The sequence below is a fragment of the Pseudomassariella vexata genome, assembly GCF_002105095.1.
Source record: "Pseudomassariella vexata strain CBS 129021 chromosome Unknown BCR38scaffold_7, whole genome shotgun sequence".
Taxonomy (NCBI): Eukaryota; Fungi; Ascomycota; class Sordariomycetes; order Amphisphaeriales; family Pseudomassariaceae; genus Pseudomassariella; species Pseudomassariella vexata.
Window position 1 is genome coordinate 1,662,525 of NW_024467962.1, and position 15,870 is coordinate 1,678,394.

General features: G+C 50.2%; 3 protein-coding genes across 3 annotated transcripts; all 3 read left to right on the forward strand.

Moving 5' to 3' along the window:
- Positions 1-1,095: 1,095 nt before the first annotated feature.
- Positions 1,096-1,902, forward strand: BCR38DRAFT_485410 (uncharacterized protein; the record flags this gene model as incomplete). The annotated part of the gene is made up of 5 exons (XM_040863882.1): positions 1,096-1,186; positions 1,237-1,504; positions 1,563-1,597; positions 1,648-1,767; positions 1,859-1,902. The coding sequence occupies 5 exons, from the start codon at positions 1,096-1,098 to the stop codon at positions 1,900-1,902; spliced, it is 558 nt and encodes a 185-aa protein (XP_040715686.1).
- Positions 1,903-3,145: 1,243 nt separating this feature from the next.
- On the forward strand, positions 3,146-5,049 carry BCR38DRAFT_210851 (uncharacterized protein). The gene is made up of 2 exons (XM_040854156.1): positions 3,146-4,772; positions 4,834-5,049. Exons 1-2 carry the CDS (start codon positions 3,246-3,248, stop codon positions 4,927-4,929), a joined length of 1,623 nt encoding a protein of 540 aa, XP_040715687.1. The 5' UTR covers positions 3,146-3,245; the 3' UTR covers positions 4,930-5,049.
- Positions 5,050-6,258: 1,209 nt separating this feature from the next.
- BCR38DRAFT_485412 (uncharacterized protein) lies at positions 6,259-7,096 on the forward strand (the record flags this gene model as incomplete). Its single annotated transcript, XM_040863883.1, has 2 exons — positions 6,259-6,912; positions 7,061-7,096. 2 exons carry the CDS (start codon positions 6,259-6,261, stop codon positions 7,094-7,096), a joined length of 690 nt encoding a protein of 229 aa, XP_040715688.1.
- Between the last annotated feature and the right edge of the window lie 8,774 nt (positions 7,097-15,870).

The following is a 15,870-nucleotide window of genomic DNA, read 5'->3' on the forward strand; positions in this document are numbered from 1 at the left end:
GAGAGATCCTGAAGAGTATAGTCCGCTGAGCGAGAGATTCAGTGCCGTGAAGCCTCCCTCTGATCACCATTGAAACGGGGTCAGGCGGTCAATAGGATATACCTACCACCTAACACACTGAACAGACGGCTCCAGTACCAACAGATCCCATCTGGTGGTCTTATCAGACGAAGATCGTGGTACTGGTTATAAGAGTGAAGCTCTTATACGTCTGGTGCGCGAGTTGGTCGGATGTGCCTCTGAGACTCGTATCGTGATAATAGGATCTCGAACGTAAAGATAAGCTGAATAACTAAAATAACTAAATAACTGACTGAAAAGCGAAGGTGAAGATATAGATAAGAAGGAGATGATGATATGAAGATGAGGATGATGATGCGTGAAGATGGAGGACTCGTGTCCTACTCTGCCTCTGTGCCTCTTAAAGAAGAGAAAATAAACTTTCTCCTAGCCCCGTAACCTATTTCCCTGATGTCCGGCCTTACCCCGTTACACTATAGCCCTATATTCCTTAATCTTATAGTTATTTCCCCCTCCGAAGCTACTAGTCCCTAGTAGTATAACCTATAGAAAATCTTTAGTAGTTCGGCCCGGCTAATTTTCTCTAATAGTAATACGCCCGTCCTACCGCTAATTTTGTCCTAGTATCTATCCTTATACTAATCGTTAGTATAACACTCCTAGATACTAGTAGCCCATTGTGCATCATATCCGATACAAGCCTGGGTTTAGACACTTAATGGATATAGGTCCTAGTCTCGGGCTATTGCTGGGAGGCTTTATTAATTCCAACAGAGACTGGCGGTGGACTTGTTACGTGAGCATTCCTCATCCTCGTCTTTTCCGGCTCCGAATGTTGACAGTAGGATACAGTTCCTACCCATATGGTCTATCATATGTTTTGTCCTAATTATCGTGCTGGCCCCCGAGACGTATCTTGGGTGTTTGCACCGCAACTAGACATTTCAGGCAGACAGGCTGACTTGCTCAAAAGACCCAATCAGGCTGTGAGCAAAGGCCCAAGCACTGGGGAAGGAGACAGGCGAACAACGATGGTAGGTAACATTGGAGAAAATGCACAAATCAGTTGCCAAGATGGCCAGCTACTCGCTGCTCTGGCCATTCCAGCTATTGATATTTGAGCCAATGTACCTGTTGCTGAGCAAATTCTCTGCCATTCTCCTCGGTAAACTGTGTATGCTCTTTGGGGCCTTTGGGCTTATCTTTGGGTACAAGTATGGCTCCACCTCTGGCAGACGGGATTGGCATTCATAGAAGTATTCTGTGGCATGATTTTTGCACCAGTAACGGATCCTATCTGGCATTGTGCCTACAACAGGGTGCTGGAACTGGATGGAGGCGTCTCCAAGCTGGAATTCCGCTTGGTGCCTGCTATCTTCGGCGCTTTACTTATCCCTGCCGCAATCTTCTGGTTCGTCTGGAGTGCTTACCCTTGGGTGCACGGGATTGTGTCTGTTCTCGGGTCTGCCGTTTTTGGCATGGGGTAAGTTGGGCCTTGAGGCAATCTTGTGTCCTGATGTTGGTATTGATGCCTGATACAGAACTCTGTTGGTTTGTACATCCATATTCATCTTTGGTAAGTTGTCCCATGACCGCGCCTGGAATGAAAATGCTCACATGTTTTAGTTGGTAAGCTGGCCAACGGACTGATCCCAGACAACGTTTATAAGAATGTCTTTTTAGTGGACGCCTACCTGATATATGCGGCATCGGCAACAAATTCTTTTGCACAACCTGCATTTGCAGGTAAGCAAGTTCTCAGTTTCTGCTCCCCCCTCCAGGTTGCATCTCGTGCGGAAGGATATTCCCCGCTGACTCGACACTGCCCCACAATCAGCCGCATTCCCTCTTTCGGTCTTCGGATGTATCACACATTATTAATGGGGGAACTACTTGCTGGCGTCCCTCACGGTGGCTATGACGCCGTTTCTGTAAGATTTCTTCCGATACGGGAAGCAATTGAGAAAGAGGAGCAGATTTGCGGTCGGGACGTGATGTGCGTGCGCTTCTTTGCCCTGCAGTGGCATTGCCCAAATTACGAAATACGCACACGCAATCAAAGCTGAGGCCTGCCCACAATACACTCATTGCGGCTCTGGTGTTACCTATGCGGAGGAAGGAGTAATAAGCTCCGTAGAAGAACCCTTTACACATCGACTGACGAGGTCGGTGAATCCAGCAGAGATTTGTCAAAAGAAACAACGTAACGAATTACCCGGAGAGGGTTTGGAGTTTTAAACTACTCTTTGGTGGAAAATGGGATGAACAATCTGCTAGGTGATGGACAGCTGTCAAAGTTTGAGTTGCTGCTGAAACGTAAACACTGAGGCTGGAGGGGCTTTGTTGCTCGCATGCGAGTGGTGAAGTTGGGTCCAACGTCAAAAATAAAACCCACTGTGGCTTCAAATATACGAGTATGATGCAGCAACGTTCAGCCTGTAGGGATCTGTGAAAAATTTGAAGATTGGTATTGTCATGATGAAAGTCATTGGCACATTGCACCACCCCCATCCTCGCTTCCTCTCCGCGTGCCTCGTCACTAATTTAACTTGCGACTCCCGAGCTATGACTCTAGGGCTAGCAGTTGAGGCACCCCACCCCAACATTGTCGTCAGGTGCAATCCGTAGCAAGCCACATGGATTTGTGAACGCCACAAATTGCTGTCTCTTCCCCTTCTCAGTTGGTTGAGATTTTGTCGGTGATGACAAGAGCTTTCGAGCTAGCGAAGGCTGTGAGGCTGGCTCCAAAATCCTGCTAAAATTAGGAACCTGCCGTCTCCATTTATGCTTAAGGGTACCCAGTCTTACCAGGCTTGCCAGCCGACCTCGTCCTTGGCATTAGAAGCCTTGTCTCGCTCCTTTCAACAGCCAACAAATGTTCTTCCTTCACAAACTGCTGCAATATTTTTTGATCTAATCAGGCCGCCTACACCTTCGCTCGTCCTTGTTTGCTCCGTTGGATTGTATCTACAACGACATCCTCTCTCTTTTGTTTTCTTGGGGCAAATTACCATATATAACTGAAATCGGTCGGCACACTGCTTTTGCGTAACCACCCCAGACACGGCTCTATCACCCCAGCCCAGCGATCAAAACATCCGACTGGCTGCGCCTGGAGATTGTCTCGTCAATAGACGGGTTGGCTGCCACAATCCTCCCTTGATATACACCCCAAAGCCGCTCTCTGCAGCAGCGCCAGAAGAGTCTAGCCAGACCAGCTTAATATGGCAGCCAACGACTACTACAACGACGCATCTTCGTCACGGCCCTACTATGGTGCTTACGACCCAACATCGTCACATCAAGCAGCCGCCCCCTCCTATCCCCCATCGTACGCGTCGGAGCCGCCTCAACGGCCGGACCGGCTAGGCGCAACGACGCCCGCTACTGCAGCTCCGATCGTGTCCCCCTTCGATACCGACTTTGATGACCACGTTTACCCAATGCACTCGCAGCAGCATAGTCAACAAAGCTTTGCCCAGGACACGAGGTACCATAGTCCCGCCCCCGGCAACGTGTCGCCCGTAGGAGACGACATCCCGCTGCGGCACCAAGACAGCAACGGCAACAAGATAGGCACGGCAGGAATACCCCTCGACTCAGCAGATCATGTATACGACGCCCCGGAGCATGGTCCCCAGCAGGGTCGCTCGCGGGGACGGCGCAGGCTACAGTATGGCGAACTAGGAATGCTCGGTGCAGGCAAGAGGAGGATACCGCTGATCGTCTATTTCTTCTCCGTCGTCCAGCTGGCCGTTTTTGTCGGTGAGCTGGTCAAGGCGGCGCAGTTGACGGGGTCGCCAATCCAGACCTCACCTACCTTCAACCCCATGATCGGTCCGTCTTCGCAGGTCCTCATCAACATGGGCTCGAGATATGTTCTCTGCATGCACGACATCCAGGGCATCTCTAACCTGACCACCCAGCTCTCCTTCGCCTGCGCCAACACGACTTCGTCCGACGGGACGGATGCCTCGAATCAATGCACTCTAGCTGAGTTGTGCGGGTTTGGCGCCACCACCAACTCCAGTCGCCCAAACGCCGCACCGAATCAGTGGTGGCGCTTCATTGTGCCCATTTTCATGCATGCTGGAATCATCCACATCGGCTTCAACCTGCTCCTGCAGCTTACGCTGGGTAAGGAAATCGAAAGGGCCATTGGGTCCATCCGCTTTTTCCTTGTGTACATGAGCGCTGGTATCTTTGGGTTTGTCATGGGTGGCAACTATGCAGCTGAAGGCATCTCATCGACGGGGGCATCCGGTGGCCTGTTCGGCATCATCGCCTTGACGCTGCTCGATCTACTGTACTCGTGGAAAGAGAGGCGCAGCCCGGTGAGGGAGCTCATGTTCATCTTGATTGAAGTGGTAATATCGTTCGTGCTGGGACTACTTCCCGGCCTGGACAATTTCTCCCACATCGGCGGTTTCCTCATGGGGTTGTGCTTGGGTATCTGCGTGCTTCACTCACCAAATGCGCTGCGGGAAAAGATCGGCGAGGATCACTTTGCCGCTTCTTATTCCAGTGTCAACAACGGAGGCATCACCAGTGTTGCATTCCCACCTTTCCTCCGGAACCCTGTTGGCTTTTTTAAAGGCCGAAAGGGTCTGTGGTGGGCTTGGTGGCTCGTCCGTGCCGCATTTCTCATCACCATTATCGTCGTCTTTATCCTTCTTCTGAACAATTTTTATACAAAGAGATTCGTGCTCAATCAAAACAGCCGTGAATGGTACAAGTACTTGAGCTGCTTGGTAGGTTTACCCGCCGTTCCTATGTCTGTATTTCAGTACAGCATGGCTAACAATAGCGCAGCCCGTCAACAATTGGTGTGATATCGGCAATGTCAACGTCACTGGGGTATCGAAGAGGAGCATAGAGGTTTACAAGCAAGTGGTTAATCTTTATTAGGATTGGGTATGTGTTTCTATGATACGTCGAGAGATACCATTTGCCGATTGCATCGGGACCTTTGGCATGGCATAACTATAACAATGTTGGAATGTACTGCACATCCTAGCCCGTCCCCATTCTTGATGAGTGATGTTTCCAGCTCTGTGAGCGACCATGTCTTGCTACCCCTCGCGCTGTCAACTCAACTGGCTTTGGAGTTGGCTGTCGTCTCAGTCAAGTTCAGAGGTCAGAACCTCCACATTCATATGAAAGCGTGGATGCGCGATGCTCTCTAGGGGAACCACATTCTTGGCAATGGCATGACCAACTACATTCTCTTGCTGTTGTCACGTCACTGGAAGACTGAGGCCTGCGGGCGCTCTGGGAGGCAGATGCGGTCGGCTCAGTTATGCTACGTATATCGAGACGACCTCGCGTGTCGCGTCTTGTCCACATTGCACGTTAAATACTGCCCTCCTCGGAGCCACCTTCCTTTTAGCGATAGGGTTGTTTAAGAGCATAACTTGATTAATTGATCCTGTTGCTCCGAAGCTATAATCAGGCTTAAATCAGCACAGGTGTACGGCTATAAATCCTGGTTCTTTGGATTAGGAAAGTAACTATCGTCCAAATTTTAAGGTCACCGCCAGTAAGACAATATGATACCTCGGGTTGATACTAGTCCTCGATATTATCCTTACCAAATCCTAGGCTAGTTCTCGAGGAACGTAAGTGCGCGGCATATTGAGATCGCAGAAAGCTAGATCAGCATCCTAATTTTATTCAATATTAGTATAGAGACCGAGTGGGACATTAGAGACGCGATATATTTAATATGCTATAACGCTCGTCGGCGAACCCGTCCCCTCACGATAGAAGGCGCGCAGCACGCCCTCTCGCCGCGATTCATGCGAGCGTCTAGACCACGTTACGGTCTATCCACTTGAGCGTATGGTTGAGATGTATACGCTCGACGAGAACCCCAATTAGCAGATACTACGACTTGTCGCGACAAAAAATAGTCGAGCATCTTCTGCACATCAGCAGCATCCCACCCCTGAGGACGAATTTAAGTGCCACATTACCACACTTATCGGTAGTTCAGGCAGGGGTTGTAGCACAGACTTAGGGAGGGACAGGAGGTTTAGTAGTCGTTTGGCTACAAGTTTACCTGTATAACCGCCCGACGCGGCTTAAGGGCCCGCTATATCATCTATAGCCCCTTAAGGGAGTACTTGTAGAGGTACCGAGGGTTAACACCTACGGCGTATTTAATATTTTTTTTATATCGAGAGAAAGGCGACGCAGGAGGGCAATTCTATCCTACGAGAGGTGTGCGACTGGGTCATGTCGAACAACCTTGATCCTCAATTCCAGCGGCTTGCGGCCTATTATCTTAGACGAGACTTTGGTATTACGAAGAATGATACGAGCACTCTCCAGATTCAGAGCTCCTCTCAGCCGCCGCCAGTACAGGATAATCGATTACAGACGCCAGGACTAGTACAGCCAGAGACAGCGAAGACGAACACAGCCCTTAGTCCTGACGTCCGATCAGCCGACCTTGTAGTTACCAAGATCCTCACTAGGTCGATAGTCGAAGATTTGGACAGCACGACAGTTGAACCGTTTTTGCAGCCGTCTGATCAGACGAAGAGGAACGAGACTGCTGATACTAAGAGGACCACCGCTGTGGACGAGGCTACCGTCGATAAGAGGACTACCGCCACGGACGAGGCTACCGTCGATCAGAGGACTACCGCTGCTAAGAGGATTGATATGAGCGGTCAGACAGTCCTACTATTCGGTCTGGAAGTAGACTACACTTCTCGGAGGAGCTTGTCAAGGAAGAAGATTCGGAAGCTACTAAAGAGGACGAGGAAGATACCGGACAGCCAGGCAGAATCGAGAGAGTCCTGGGGAGGAAAGAGGAGAGAGATTCCTGGGGAGGAGAGAATACTTCAGTCGGATGACAAGGCTACGAGAGGAAGACTGTGGTGCGTAGGACACAGGATTCGGACACAAGATTCGGACACAAGTCGTCTGATCAGACTATCAAACCCCCCCTCCCTCTCCAAATTTTTTTTCTCGAAAGACACCGCTGCTACGATTAGAGGAAGAACTTTGCCTTACCCTTTATTTTATATAGGTTCGACTGTCTCTGGGGACAGAGACGAACCTATAGGGGAGGAATGTAACGGGGTAAGGTGTAACGAAACCTCTAATAGTCTAGCTGCGTAAACCACTAAAGAGTCTGTAAGGGTTTGTGCTAGTAAGTAAGTCCTGCTGCGGAGTCCTCAAGCAATAATATCGGGGTTTGACGTATGGAGTATAGTGCTTTGGGGTAACTGAAGTATTCAAGTAGGGTAATCGGGAATAGAGTCGTTAAGGCAGTTTGCCTCACCAATGGGTTAGATTGATGCTTAGATTGATCACTGAAGTAGAGACTGTCTATCTATGAAATGCCTGGGAGTCCTGTCCCTTATATATCCATCTCTCCTTCACTGATATCTTAAATAAGAAAGCTGATAGTCCTATTTTCCCGGTCCTGATCTGGCATAGGGTAGACGCCTCCGGTCGGTTTAGGTCTGAGTACTTGCCCTGTTTCGGCATTCGCATCGAGGGGCCCTCCCGCTCGTCGGCGATAGCGCGTCGCTGGCGGTCGTGTTGTGCTGCCCCGGAGAGCCATCTCTTCTCCCAGTGGTCTAGAAGGGCGGCCGGGACTTCCTTCGCCTTGCCTATCCACTCAGAGCCCCTAGCCTCCTTCTCCATCGTGTACCTCGCTGGTCTGAGCGATTGTGACGTCCGCTTCCGTTTCGCCGGCGTGTCCTGTCGGAGTATGTGTGACGCTCTCGCGCTCGCGCTCCGAAGCAGGCTACTTTTGCCGTTATTCCGTAGCCGTTCTTCAAATTTCGCCGCCCGGGCACTGAGATATAGGTCTAGTGGCGGGATAGCTGCCTCTATTTCTAGGTGTCGGACCGGTGTCGCTTTATAGGCGCCACAGACTATTCGGAGGCACTCATTCTGTATCCCGACTAGGCTCTTAGCTGGTCCCGCTGGTTCCTCGCTTATAGTGTGCCACGCAGCCGCCCCGAAGGCGATCGCGCTGCGAATAACCGACGTGTACAGTAGTCTCGCCCGTATGAGATCGCAGCCCCACGCCATGTTCACTAGCTTTGTTAGGGCTAGCTTCTGAGTCGCCATTTTTGATTTAACCCGCTCGGTATGGGCGTGCCACGTTAATTTGCGGTCAAACCAGACCCCTAGGAACCTTGCCGAGACCTTCGGCGTTGCTGTAGCGTTTCCAAGACGGATACTCTGCGGGGAGGGGTCTCGGGTTCTAGTGAAGTGCATCAGCTCACTCTTGTCCGGAGCGAACTCCATCCCGTGCCTGGCGGCCCACCGTTGGCACGTAGCCCAAGCGTCCTCTAGTCGGCGGCAGGTCATGCCCGTGTCTGTGCTCACGCTGAGTAGGTTCGTATCGTCCGCGAACCCTACGACTAAGAGTAGGGGGTGTTTCTCCGCTAGTTCCTCATATAGCGTCGAGATATATAGGATAAATAGTATCGGGGAGAGTGACGACCCCTGGGGGACGCCAGCTCGTAGAGGGATCAGCTCTGACTCCTTACCGTCGAACCGGAGGCGTACTGTCCTATCCTCTACGAAGCTGTGTACCCATTCCTGAACCCACTCCGGGTAGCCCTTCCGGGCTAGTATAGAAATCAAACGCCTGTGGTTAAGTGTGTCGAACGCCCCCTTAATATCAAGTTGTAGTAGTGTGGCGATCCCTCCGCGCCTCCAAGCTGTATAGGTTACGTCCTCGACTATACGTATCGCTAATTCGGTGGACCGCCCCTTTCGGTTACCCATTTGGCCGTTTGGTAGCAGACCGGCCGTCTCCGCGACGGTAGTGATACGCTGGCATATCACCGCCTCTATCACCTTCCCTATCGTACTAAGCAGCGCTATCGGTCGCCAGCCGCTAGGGGTCTGCTTTTGGGCTGTCGTTTTGTTCGGCTTAGGGATAACGACTACCTTTGCCGAGCGGAGGCCCTCCGGGTAGTATCCTAGCCTAAAGCTTACGGTCGCTATATCCGCTAGGATCTCCCATAGGGGTTTACCACAGATTTTCAGTAGGCCCGTAGGGATCTGGTCATCGCCGGGGGCCTTCCAAGCCGCTGTCTTCTTGATAACAGCCTCGATGTCCTTCGCGTTTACCTCCTTAGGGACGTCCAGGTCTGGTCTCGTCCGTGGCGGGTTGTGATCGAGATCCGACAGGTCTATATCCAGGTCTGGGAAGAACCTCTCAGCTAGTAGCTTTGACTTCTCGTCGTGGGTGCGCGCTGTGGGTGCATCGCTTGCGTTCCGTCGAAGATCCGGCATCCCATGGGTGTCAGGGGGTGTCCAGCTCCGCAGCCTAGCCCATCTCTGTAATGCCCAAAGGCTTTTATGATCCTTCGCCGTTCTCTCGAGTTTTTCATGCCAGCTCCGCGCCTGTGCCTCGCTGATTTCGAGCGGTTGTTTTTGGTTAGCTCTTAAGTATTCGTCCCAGTTAGTCTGCGACCTCGCGTGGAGGTAATCTCGTCGTCGCCTCTTCGTCTCAGCGCAAGCCTTGCTGACCTGGGGGCACCACCACGGGGTCCCGGCGCCTCTACCAACAGTACGCCTAGGGGCCGCTACGTCGGCGATCTCTTGGAGGTTTTGGATGACCCAATCGACCGCCTGGTCTAGCTCTGTTCTCGTCTCAACCGGCAAATAGTTCATGAATCTCTGGCCCGACTCGGCTACGATTAGCCACTTATCTGCCATCGTCCAATTCCACCCCTCGGTGTTACGGCGGCCTTCATTCGCTGCCTCCTCGTTAGATATTACCCTGATTACTTGCGCCCTATGGTCCGATCCCTCTAGGCCCGGGTCCCCTTCGTAGTCTATTACGGTCCCCTTCGTCGCCCATGCAAGGTCGATAGTTGAGTCCCTTTGTCTGTGTCTTTGCCGTGTAATTTCCCCGAAAGGTGTGGCGAGTTCTAATTGCCACCGTCGCGCAAACTCTATCACATTCTCGCTACCCCGTGACGATCATCCGTGTATGTCCCACAACGGGTGATGTGTGTTGAAGTCCCCTACGAGGACCTGCTTCCCTTCCGGGGCCTCACTAGGGAGGTCCCGGAGCGGGCTAATCCAGCGGCTTCCGGACTGGTTTGGTGAATAGATAGACCAGATGGTAAGGGCATCCGGGCCTGTTCCTAATGTGATACTGCTCCAGTCGGTACCCGTTCGGGGTCGTAGCGAGGCTACATCGTAGCGTTTATGGACGTATAGCGCGGCTCGGCCGCTACTATAGACTGCCTCGTATCTAGACGACCTTGGGCAGTAGATTGACTTCGTCTGTCGATTAATCCATGGCTCTTGTACCGCTATTATATCGTGATCGCCTCCCTTCTCAATCGCTAGCGCTGCGTTCGCTTTTGAATCCGCAATATTCCACTAGAGAATGGAGACTACCATTACGCTGCCGGTGGTATTTCTTCGTTCGTGCATCCCTTAGTAAGGAAGCTTCGCATTGCTGACGCTGAGCGCTCGGTCCGCACTTGCTCCGCCTGTGATCCGCCTGGAGGGCGGCCCCGGGGTCGTACGATCGTAAACCCATCGCTAGTTAACGAGCTAGGTGGAGTGAGCCTGCCTTCGCTAGACAGCCCGTCCGAGTAGCTACGGACCTCAAACTGCCGGGGGCGGTGGGCGTACGCTTCGCATACGCGTAGTCGCTGTTGTTCCGCCGTCGGACAGACTCTGTCCCACGCTGCGTGTTTCCCATTACAGTTTACGCAGCGTTTTCTGCCGCTTGAGGCCTTCTCGGGGCAGTCTTTTTCGCCCCCTGGGTGTGCCGTCGCGGCGCATATACCGCAACGTCTCGTCTTTTTACAGTGCTTCGCTATGTGGCCATATTCGTAGCACTGGTAGCACTGTCGGACCCGGAGATTGCCGTCGTACGGCTCACAGTCGAATATCTGGGCCTCCCATATAAGTCCCTCAGAGCACAGCTCCATCGCCGCCTCGACGCTATCCACGTGTAGTATCAGAGCCGCGTATGGTGCCTGGGGCGTCCGGGGGAGGTTTCTTTTAGCCCTAGAGAGGTGCTTCGTATTATCTCGCTTTAGGTCCTTGAGTAGTTGGTTCTCATCATGGACCTCTCGTAAACGTTTCGCAGGTAGGCCTTTTGCGATAACTGCAACCTCCCTGCGGTTGAGGAGTGCCTTATCGCCGAAGGCGTTGCGTACCCACCGGCTATCCGTGGTCGCCGCCGAGGCCGATTGTTTGAACGTTACCACGGTGTCGCCACTGCGTAGCCTGCGGGCCGCTACGGCGTCGGTGCTACCGCGTGCCTTATTCACTGCTTTGACGACTTCAGCCGCCGTCCTGTTCTTCATACTGGGGTCTTCCGTCCCTCGGATCACTATTTCTCTTTCCCTTCGCTGGGGTACAACGACCCGTTGCTGCCACACCGGAGCTCCGACGGGTTCCCTCCCTTGGGCCGTTCCCGAGGCGACTGAGGCCCAGGACCTGGTCGTAGGCATAGCTACGCTTTTCACGGTGTCTTGTATCGTCTTTTGTACTGTAGTCGTAATCCCCTCGGTAAGTGCTTGGATCGCTGCTAGTACGTCGGCTGGTGTAGCGGATCGGTCTTCGCCCTGTTCCAGCGCCTTGCCGGCTAGCTTTAGCTCATGCCAGCGTTCCATTAAGCCTCCCATAACCTCGATCTTCTCGGGAGGTACTAAGTCGGTAATCTTTTGTTCGACGCTCGCTCGTTCGCTGTCGACTTGCTTCTTCGTTGCGTTTTCGTCGCTACTACGCTCCACGCTCGGCGCGTAGGCGCTTTCGTTCGCTTGGGGGTGGTGAAAACTCTGTTGCAGTCCCGCCCGCCCCCCGTCAATTACCATCGGCATCTCCATGGCTTTGCCCCCTCGATTCGCAAGCGATGCGAGGTCACTATCCGATGTAAGCGCCTATAAAAATCGATTGCCGTAATCTGTTTGATGGTTTAACGCTGTTCGATGAAGTTATCGATGAATCTCAAAAACCGTCTTTTTCTCACCAGCACAAATAAATCGTAGTGAGGTCCAACTATAGTTGCCTGGCTGCATTTAAAAATGCCTGTGTCCTTCAGCCCACATGCAATTTCAATTTTACATCTATGGTTTGTGTTGGGAGGATGCCCAGCGCTGCATCCAGGAGAAAACGGGTCGCTTAGAGAGGTACTAGCTTATCCCTACTAGATCCGTCGAAGATCCTCGCTAAGTATCGGCTAAAGACCCCTCTATTTATAAGCCTTACCGACGAGAATAACATACGCGTTAATATTTAAGTTAATAGGGATACGGATTAGCAGATTAATAAGATTATAGCTAAGCTTATTACTATTTGTAATAGCCCCTTATAGCGTAAGGTTTCTTTCATTAAAGAGACTTACCTAATAACTCTAGTAGATAATCTAGCTTATAAAAGATTAACGAGGGTCTCGTTAAGAAATAATAGGAAAGTAGAAATAGAAGGACGAAGAAGGCCTATAGTACTATACGTATATTAATTATTAAAGAGATTCGAGATTAATAGTGCCGGAGACAGGAGCCAGAGGCTTGGTAATAAGTGAAAAGGAGCGTAGATAAGCCCTTAGGGGTGTTATTACCTTTACTAAACGCGTTTAGAAGGAACTACCGCTCGATTCTGATATATCCAGTTGAAAATAGCGTTATAAATAGCTTCAACCTTGCTTATTATACTATTACTGATTATCCTCTTATTCTGCTAAAAATAGTGGCCCGCTAATGGGTGTGGCCCGCTTATAGATGGATTACGTTATTTAAGAACATTAACATACGGATATTTAGTAATATCCTCTCGATACTATAGTACTATAAACCTAACTACGAGTATTATAAGTAGTAATACTCTTCTTATTAACCTTATCTAGATATAGGCTATGATTACCTACCTCTTGATATAATTCTAGTAGTTAGAGGACTAGCCCGAATGCTACCCTATGAATATAGTTCGATACTAACCCCCGACGCTTAAGACGTATAATATTATTATATAAATAGAAGTATTTAAGGATTCCTAATCTAAGTTAAAGCCTACCCGCGATACTATAAAGCTACGAGCTATAAGCTTTCTAGCGGAATTAGTATTTACTTACTTCGAATTTACTATAAGAGACTAGTTAGATAACGGCGATTATACGGATTAGGACTAAAATACGCGCACTGTCTTCGGCGACTATAAGGAATTAGAGAAGGACTTGAGGTATTATTCGGTAACCCTAGGACTACTAAGAGATAACTCTTGGGACATAAATAGACTTAGTCATATTAGCCGCTTACTACGCTCTCGTATTTAGATAGTATTATCCTACTTGGATTAGGACGGACGCCCTAAAGGCCTAGTTCTATCAAGGACTAAAGGAATAAATAAAGAAGGGAATTATACGTATAGATCGACTAGACGATTTTACGGAGTATATAGGACTAGTTATTTATATCGATAATCGGTTATACGAGAGATATATAGAAAAACGAGGTTAACTACCTCGTATTATAGCATACTAAATATTACGTGGTTTAACACCGAGTCGCGCGCCTTTTACCACACTATAATTTCAAGTTCAATTAAAAAGTCACAACAGACTAAAGTTTATTGAAATTTATTCAGAGCTATATACATCTGACAATTATAGTTCGACCTGACAAGTCTTTACATTATGTCCGGTCTTCTTACACTTACTACATCGTCGTACAGTCGACGGACCAGCCTTTTCTTTACCCCCCCTAGAGCGCTTGTCCTCCTTTATCTGGGCCTCCGCGTCCTTCCGGGCCAAAATGTCCAGGGCATCCTCGACAGGAAGTGCACCTCCTTGCCGGACACGCGATTTTTTTGCCCTCCGACGCTTGCTTAGTGCCTCATTTGCCTTGCGAAGGGTGGAGCACTCAGCCTTCAAGAGGGTATTCTCATGGGCTAATCGAGTTATACCCTTCGCGAGGTGGCCAACAGCATCAAAGATTGGGGTCGGAGAGCTTCCCTGATGTCTGGCGATTCGGCGATTGACAAAATCGGACTGCGAGAGAGCCTCTGTCGGGTTATTGGGCGTTTGTGAAACCCAAGGGTCAGCATCTGGAAGAGAGAGGCTAACGGGTGTAGGCAACCGAATCCTAACATCCAGCTTCGAGATAACGGCTTCAGGGTCATGGGGGACTAGGCCGGCCCCTCGAAACCCTGCCTTGATGTTTTTGTCGGTTATTGTCTTTAAATAAGCATCCTTAAAAGCGATAAAGAACTCAACCTTAGTAATGTGGTTAATATGGGACTTGATAAATATATCAATCTCTCGACCGTATATACGTTTCAAGACCCCAAAGCACCCGACATCAAGTGGCTGGGTTAGATGAGACGAGCGCGGGGGCAGACTGATAGTAATAATGCCATTATACTTGCAATAAGACTCTAAATCGGCCGATGTATGACTCTCATGCCCGTCCAATACTAACAGCCGATACACGCCTCTTTTGGTCGAGATAGTGTGCTTGTTGAAATGTTTGATCCAGTCTAGACCAGTCTCGTTGTTCGTCCACCCGTTTTCGGTCGGTTTGACTACCCAATCGGCTGGTAGGTCCCCCCTCAGTATACCAATTAGCAAGGTGATAGTTCCCTTGAATTACCAGAAATGGCGGGATGTCGCGACCCTCCGAATTGACACAGGTAATCGCCGTGGCCCATTCCCGGTTACCTGGCTGGACCTTCTTGCCTCTACCATTACGTTCAGACGAGGTAACGCCCATCATAAAGCCCGTCTCGTCGAAGTTCCACATATCGCAGTCCTGGATCCCGTATTTGGCCCTCATGTTCGATACAAGCCGGAACCAGTCCGCAATAATCTTTGGATCCTCGCAGAGGGCCCTCTGGAAGTCATACGAGCGAGAAAAACGCGTTTGTAACTCTGGGGTTCGCTTTACAAAGCGATGCGCCCAGAGCTTGCCGACGCGTCGGGTACCCCGCGTCGCAAGAATGGAATTGGCCATATCTTCCACACCCTCTAGCCGGGGAGGAAACCCTCTCAAATCTAGGTCAAGTACATGCTGAACAATAGCTCTTTCCTCTATCTTGGCGAGTAGTGCGCTATTCGGCCAGATTTCGGTACGTGGGGTGCGACCGGGGATTCTGTCACGGAGTGAGGACTCGGGTACACCGTATAGCTTTGCTGCTCGATGTTGGCTCATATTTTTGGTCGATCGGATAGCTTCGATGGCAAGGTTGATTTTGGCTTCTTGGGTTTGAACTGACATGGTGTTGTTGTTGAGGAAATAAGTGTTGAAGTCAAAAGGTTGGAAAAGTTGAAAAAGTGTGCGACTCGGTGATATGCGCGACTCGGTGTTAAACCACGTTAAACTTGTCGCTAATTAGTTACGCTAGCCGTCCGGACCTTTTACGAGCTACTTAACTATACTAACCTTCCAGGCGTATACGATACTACCGCTAGTAATTACTAGATACGCGTTTTTCTTTAGTATAACTATAGTGCCCTCTGTAAAATCGTCTTCGTTATTTATAACGTGGATATTAGCTCCGGTATCGAATAGCAGCTAGTTAGGATTAACCGATCTAGCATCTACTATATAGCTTCGTACGATAAGGGCTTAAGTAGTCTAGTCGTATTTATCGACGAGATCTTAGTAGTCGAACGCTACCTTCGCTCCGTAGAACTTATCGCTAAGGGCTTCTTTAAGTCCGGGGGGCGCTACGACGGACTGCTCTCGCCCTTCTGTAGTATTCGCGCTAGCACCCTTATTAGGGCGGGATCGGTAATCTATCTTAGGATAGCCCTTCTTACCGTAATTATAATATTCGACGTCCTTAGTAGATCGTCGACCTCTTCGGCTAGTACTACTATTACTATTATTATTATCTCTACTA